The following is a 6,709-nucleotide window of genomic DNA, read 5'->3' as shown; positions in this document are numbered from 1 at the left end:
AAGTATAAATAGTCAAAATTAAATATTAAAATTATACTTATTATATATAGAGATTAATGATTAATAAATATTTGTCAAAATAGAAAGATAAAATTTAGACATTAGATTCTAACTTAAATGAGATTCACAAAAAATAAAATTGACAACAAAATAATGAACAAGAGAGTATAAAATTTATCTCAGTACCTCATTAATCACTACTATTAAATAGTAAGAATTTACACTTAATATAATATGATTATTGTTCCGTTGGCGAAAGTCTTATTAAGTTATAGTAACTCTTTAAACCAGTGAGCTACTTTTGTTGAAAGAGTTATACGTCGGCCTGAGTTGAACATTGTGGGTAAAAACACCTACAAAAGATACTCCGATATTCAAGTCAAAATCAAATCTTAATAATGAGAGAAAAAAAATAAACAAGTGAGTCAGAGAATGTGAATGTATATTTTTTTACGCTGCTCTCCCTCCTTTTAAAGAGTGAGGCCATTATGTTGGACTCGTATCCAGTCGATATTCTCAATAGGTTTCGCCTTTATCGCCGTGTTGATTTTGAGATTTCACCGTTATGTTATTTGTTACTTGATTTGTAGCTTACGTGTCCAAACTTATAACACTTCATAGTTGAGATATCTGTACATATAATAATTCCCAATGTTGACCTGTTATTAAAAAGAAGGAAAGAGGTTGAACGTTTTTGTTATTTGTATACCTCGGCCAAGTGTTGGAGTTTCCAAGTCCCCAAGCTCGAGCTGGTTCTGCTAGTGAATATGAAAAAGCAATTTGTTCATTTAATTTTAATGTATAAAAATGAGACCTAATTTCACGCACCCATTATGACTTAATGGACGTGATATTTGGCACGAGTTTCGATGGATCCCTGTATGTTAGATCAAATAACTCTTATAGAAGTATTGGATGGACGGTTTTGACGAAAAACGTATGGGTATGCAACCGTTTATTGATCTATTTTGTGTCTTAAAAATTATTATTTTTTTCAAGTGAATTTTTGTGGAAGTTTGGAAGGAAAAGAGTTTAACCCCCTTTTTCTGCAAAAATGAGTAAAAAATATTAGTTTGTCCTTTCTTCGTTTACCTTCTTCTTTGGTCTTGTGTGCGTGACTTGGTATTTGGTCAATGAAAAAGGAAAAAGTTAAGGTGGATGAGGGTGATTCTTGTTATTAGGTGGACGAGAATGTGAAGAATCAGGTTTTTCGTTTTAACGATGTTGAGTCGGTGAATGTGCTTGGTTCAGGGATGTGGGTCAGGGAGGGGAGTGAAATTAAAATAGAAGTGTTGTCGTGTGGGGAGAGTGATTGTGTGTGTGAGAAGTTGAGTGACTGGCCTTATTTTTATTTGTATAATTGTTTGCTTACGGAACTAGGTTTCAGGCTTTCATTTTCTAACTTCCAATGTGCTCTGTTGTTTTGGTTGAACTGTGCTCCAATACAGTTACATCCGAATTCTTGGAACTTTGTTAGGGCCTTCGAGATTTTGATAGAGTTATTAGGACAACCTCCATCTCTGAGATTTTTTTTTTGTTATTTCAAGCAAAAGGGGTTAGGAGAGACTTGTGAGTGAACTTAAATAGTCACTCTGGTAGATCAATAGTTGCGTTGTATAAATCATTGTTTAAAGACTTTAAAGTAATGTTTATGAAAATTAGAAGTGTTTTGAATTAATTCCCGTTTTATTTGAACGAGTTTGTGGAAGAAAGTTCCCTTTTCTTGGTTCTTGCACATGAAATTCAACACACAAATGTAAAGTGAATATTATTACTCCGAAAAAATTTAAAGCTAGCCTTTCGAAAATGATGTTATATGAACTAGGACAATCCACTATTAAGTACTGAATATCGACAGTTTTTTATTGGGCGCTTTTCCTATTGTAGTCTTTAGCCAAATATATTCGAGCACCGGAATTCTTTCTCTAAAAAATCCAACCAGTTCTCTAGAAGAGGGTTGTTAGCCTTATCACACAATTGTATTTTCTGAAAGGTTGAATAAAATAAGACATCGGTAGTATTACCTGAATCTAATAAGACCTTTCTTACCAACAAGTCACTAGTCTGAACGGATATTACCACCGAGTCGTCAAGATTTAAACTTTGTGAGTAGAAATCAGATTGTGTAAAAATGATAGCTGTTATTGCCATGTCTTTCGTTGCTAGATGAGTTGTTCTTTTTTCATGATGAGAAAATAAAAGTAAACAAATTGTTATGGATCCGGCCCACGGATCCACGACCCAGGATCAAACCCAAATTCGGTTGCCCGGGTCCGACCCGCCTCGCTCCTCTAAGAAGGCCCAAAATCGGCCCTCTAAGGACTCCCAACCGACTTTTGAATTCAAACGTCTCCCTTATCTTAGCCAAACAAGATAAGATAAGATAGCTACCATTACCTATAAATAGAGGACTCAGGTCCCTCCAGGTATTCATTCATTCCTCACATCTTACACCTCTCAGATCCATTCTGACTTGAGCGTCGGAGTGTCTTTGCAGGTACCTCCCCCCATTGCTCCAGTCGAACGACCCAGCATCTGCCTCAACCCGCAAGTTCCCGATCCATCCCTCAACCCGTACCAGAGACATCTTGTACATTGGCGTCGTCTGTGGGGACAACGCCGGTTGAGTCGGAATGACGGATGGACTGGAAGAGCATTCCATCAGTCACCAGGACGACTCCAGAACACGGAACCCTACCCCAGAACACCAAGAAACCATACTTCACGGAAGGATAGCTAGCGCCGTCCATAACAAAGAAGACGCCACTATCATCACAAAAACCCGAAATCCCGAGATACCGGAAAACAGGTCAGCCGAAATAATCTAAGAACTCTGCCACCGAGTCCAGGAACTCGAAGGCCGGATTGCCACCAAGGAAAAACACAGCATCAGAGACGGAAGTCACGCGACCTCCAGATTCAGATCCCGCCACGGCAGGTCGCCAGAACGGCGACACGCCAAAAGACATGATAGAAGCACCTCGTGCAACCAAAAACACGACTGGTCACCAGAACGGCAACACAGCAAAAAATACGACCGCAGTATCTCCCGCGACCCCGTTCACACGGATGAGGACCGACGACACCGAGAAACCAAGCGCACGAGAAACGACCACACAATAATGGGAGCTACTCCCTTCACAGAAAGGATCTTAAAAGCAAAACTCCCCAAAGATTTTGATAAACCCACCGACATGAAGTATGACGGGACCAAAGATCCCCAAGAACATCTAACGGCCTTCGAAGCCAGAATGAACCTAGAAGGGGCAGCCGACGCAGACCGGTTCAGAGCTTTTCTGGTAACCCTAGCTGGGCCGGCAATCAAATGGTTCAACGCCCTCCCAAACGGATCCATAACCAGCTTCCACGACATCTCGCGAAAGTTCATGGCCCAATTTATAACTAGAATCACTAAAGCTAAACACCCCATCAGCCTACTAGGGGTCACACAGAAACAAGACGAATCCACAAGGAAATACCTCGACCGCTTCAATGATGAATGCCTAACAGTCGACGAACTCACGGATTCCGTCGCAAGCCTCTGTTTAACCAACGGGCTCATGAACGAAGATTTTCGCAAATACCTCACTACCAAACCAATTTGGACCATGCACGAGATCCAGAACGTCGCCAGAGATTACATCAACGACGAGGAGGTTAGCCAGGTCATCGCCGCCAATAAACGACAACACGGCAATGCCCAACACGGCAACATGGCGCCCCGACACAACCCACCACCCAGAGAAAATCAGAGGGACCACCCTAAACCAACATGCACGAACCAACCGCCCAGAATCAGCAAGTTCTCTAATTACACACCCTTAACAGCCCCAATTACCGAGATATACCACCAGATAGCGGATCGAGGTATTATCCCAAAAGCCCGGTAACTCAAAGAAAGAACGGGCGGCAACAAAACCCTTTACTGCGACTACCACTGAGGTTACGGGCACAGGACACAAGACTGTTTCGACCTTAAAGACGCCCTCGAACAAGCCATAAGAGACGGCAAGCTCCCAGAGTTCACCAAAATCATCAGAGAACCAAAACGCGCGATAGTGGACAGGTCGCCAGAAAGAGAAGGACGCAACCTGAGAACACAAAAACAACCCCCCAGGGAAAGTCCGGAAGACGACCCAACCATAATAGTAAACGTCATCACAGGCAAAGACATGTCAGGCAAGTCGAAATCAACACTGAAAAAAGACCTCAAAGTCCTGGCCGTCAGAGACCATGCTCCAACCACCACGGCCGACAAAATGATAACTTTCCTACCCGAGGACTGCCAGCACGACACCTCCGCCGAAGACGCACCTTTCGTCATCTCAGCGAGAATTAGAACGGGACTAGTTCGACGAATACTGGTGGACACCGGCGCAGATTCCAACATCCTTTTCCGAGGAGCCTTCGACAAGCTCGGATTCTGCAACGAAAATCTCCAAACACACCGCAACGGTGTCACGGGACTTGGGGACAACTTTCTCAAACCGGACGGCTCCATCACCCTCCTCCTCACCATAGGAACAGGCAACCAAAGGATGACAATTCTATCCAAATTTGTGGTCCTAAAAGATTCGACCGCCTACAACGTCATCCTCGGAAGAAAAACAATCAATGATTTCTCTGCCATCATCTTCACCAAATACCTCCTTATGAAATTCATAACGGAAGACGGCTCCGTCGAGACTATCCACGGAGACCGAGAAGTCGCGGCAGAATGCGACAACACCAGCCTGGCCTTACAGAAAAAGTCACGCGACGCGGCTGGAATATTCCTAGCCGACCTGGACGCCCGACAAGACGGCCAACCTAGGCCAGAACCAGAAGGCGACATGGAAAAACTACAAGTAGAGCGAACCAAAGACGAATACACCTTTATCAATAGGAACCTCCCATACGACCTTAAAGAAGACCTCTCCCAATTCCTAAAACAAAACAGAGACTTGTTCGCTTTTACACCAGCCGACATGCCTGGGATTGACCCCGACTTAATGTCTCACCGGTTAGCCATGGACCCCAACGCCAAACCCGTAGCATAGAGGAGACAAAAAATGTCGTCAGACTAGGCAGCCAAGGTCAAAAGACAAGTAAAAGCCCTACTCAAAGCAAACTTCATCAGAGAACTACCCTACACAACGTGGTTAGCAAACGTCGTGCTAGTAAAAAAGGCCAACGGGAAATGGCGAATGTGCGTCGACTACACGGACCTCAACAAAGCCTGTTCAAAAGACGCCTTTTCCCTGCCAAACATAGACGGATTGGTAGACGCCGCGTCCGGCCACCGATACCTTAGGTTCATGGACGTATAGTCCGGCTACAATCAAATACCCATGCACCGACCCGACGAGGAAAAAACAGCATTCATCACCCCCGATGGAACGCACTGCTACACAGTCATGCCTTTCGGCCTAAAGAACGCCGGAGCCACCTACCAAAGACTAGTCAACAAGATATTCCATAATCTCTCCGGGTCCAGATTAGAAGTCTACATAGACGACATGTTCGCCAAAACTGAATCAGGCGAGCAACTCATCAGCGACCTCAGACTCATAATGAACACCCTACGAAAGCATCGAATGCGACTCAACTCAACAAAATGCGCCTTCAGAATGGAGGCAGGAAAGTTCCTCGGCTTCATGATCATGCAACGCGGAGTCGAAGCTAACCCGGAGAAATGTCGTGCCATCCTCGATATGACAAACCCAAAAAACCTTCACGACATCCAAAAGCTCACCGGCCGGCTCACGGCGTTATCCCGTTTCCTCGGAGCATCAGCACAAAAAGCAATCCCCTTATTCAAACTGATGAAGAAAGGAGCCCCCTTCAGATGGGAAGCAAAATGCGAGGAAGCATTCCAACACTTTAAAAGAGTTCTAGCGGAACCACCAGTTCTCGCCAAGCCTCAAACAGGGGAGACCCTCTACTTATACCTCTCCATAACGGAAGAGGTACTCGCAGCAGCACTCATCCGCGAAAACGAGAAAAAAGAACAAAAGCCCATATACTTCATAAGCAAGGTCCTACAAGACACAGAAACTTGCTACTCACGCCTAGAAAAGCTAGCCTTCGCGCTCCTCACGGCCTCCCGGCGCTTACGACAATATTTTCAGGCGCAACCCGTAACAGTCCGAACCGACCAAGCGGTCAAACAGGTATTACAAAAGCCCGACCTAGCAGGAAGAATGCTAGCATGGTCCATCGAGCTGTCCCAGTTCCAAATCAAGTTCGAGCCCCAAAACGCAATCAAAGCACAAGCCATGGCCGACTTCATCGCCGAGATGATTCCGGGAAACCACACTCCCAAGTCATGGAAGCTGCACGTCGATGGCTCATCAAACGTCACCTCCGGAGGTGCCGGGGTCATACTCGAAAGCCAAAACGGGATCGTAATCGAACAGTCAGTACGATACGAATTTCCAGTTTCTAATAATCAAGCGGAATATGAGGCTCTCCTGGTAGGCCTAGCCCTAGCCAAGGACGTCGGAGCAAAAGTCCTGGAAGTAAGCACCGATTCACAGGTAGTCAGCTCCCAAATCAACGGAGACTACCAAACGCAAGACCCTTTACTCCAACAATACCTCGCCAAGGTGAACGAACTGAAAGAAGGATTCAACCACATCACCATACGACACGTCTCTAGAGAACAAAATACCAGAGCAGATCTCCTCTCCAAGCTAGCCAGCACCAAACCAGGACACGGCAATAAATT

General features: G+C 44.7%; 1 protein-coding gene across 1 annotated transcript; it reads left to right on the top strand.

Moving 5' to 3' along the window:
- LOC107633953 lies at positions 3,561 to 5,039 on the top strand. Its single transcript, XM_016337541.1, has 2 exons — positions 3,561 to 3,886; positions 3,956 to 5,039. Exons 1-2 carry the CDS (start codon positions 3,561 to 3,563, stop codon positions 5,037 to 5,039), a joined length of 1,410 nt encoding a protein of 469 aa, XP_016193027.1.

Source organism: Arachis ipaensis, chromosome B03 (assembly GCF_000816755.2).
Source record: "Arachis ipaensis cultivar K30076 chromosome B03, Araip1.1, whole genome shotgun sequence".
NCBI lineage: Eukaryota > Viridiplantae > Streptophyta > Magnoliopsida > Fabales > Fabaceae > Arachis > Arachis ipaensis.
The sequence above is the reverse complement of the archived record's forward strand: the minus strand, read 5'-3'. Positions and strand labels throughout refer to the sequence as shown.

What these genes read in the sequence shown, in the direction of transcription:
- LOC107633953 (XM_016337541.1), top strand. Translation starts at nt 3,561, where the DNA reads ATGAACGAAGATTTTCGCAAATACCTCACTACCAAACCAATTTGGACC. An exon ending in GGTATTATCCCAAAAGCCCG is followed by an intron (nt 3,887 to 3,955) that starts GTAACTCAAAGA and finishes TTACGGGCACAG; the next exon opens with GACACAAGACTGTTTCGACC.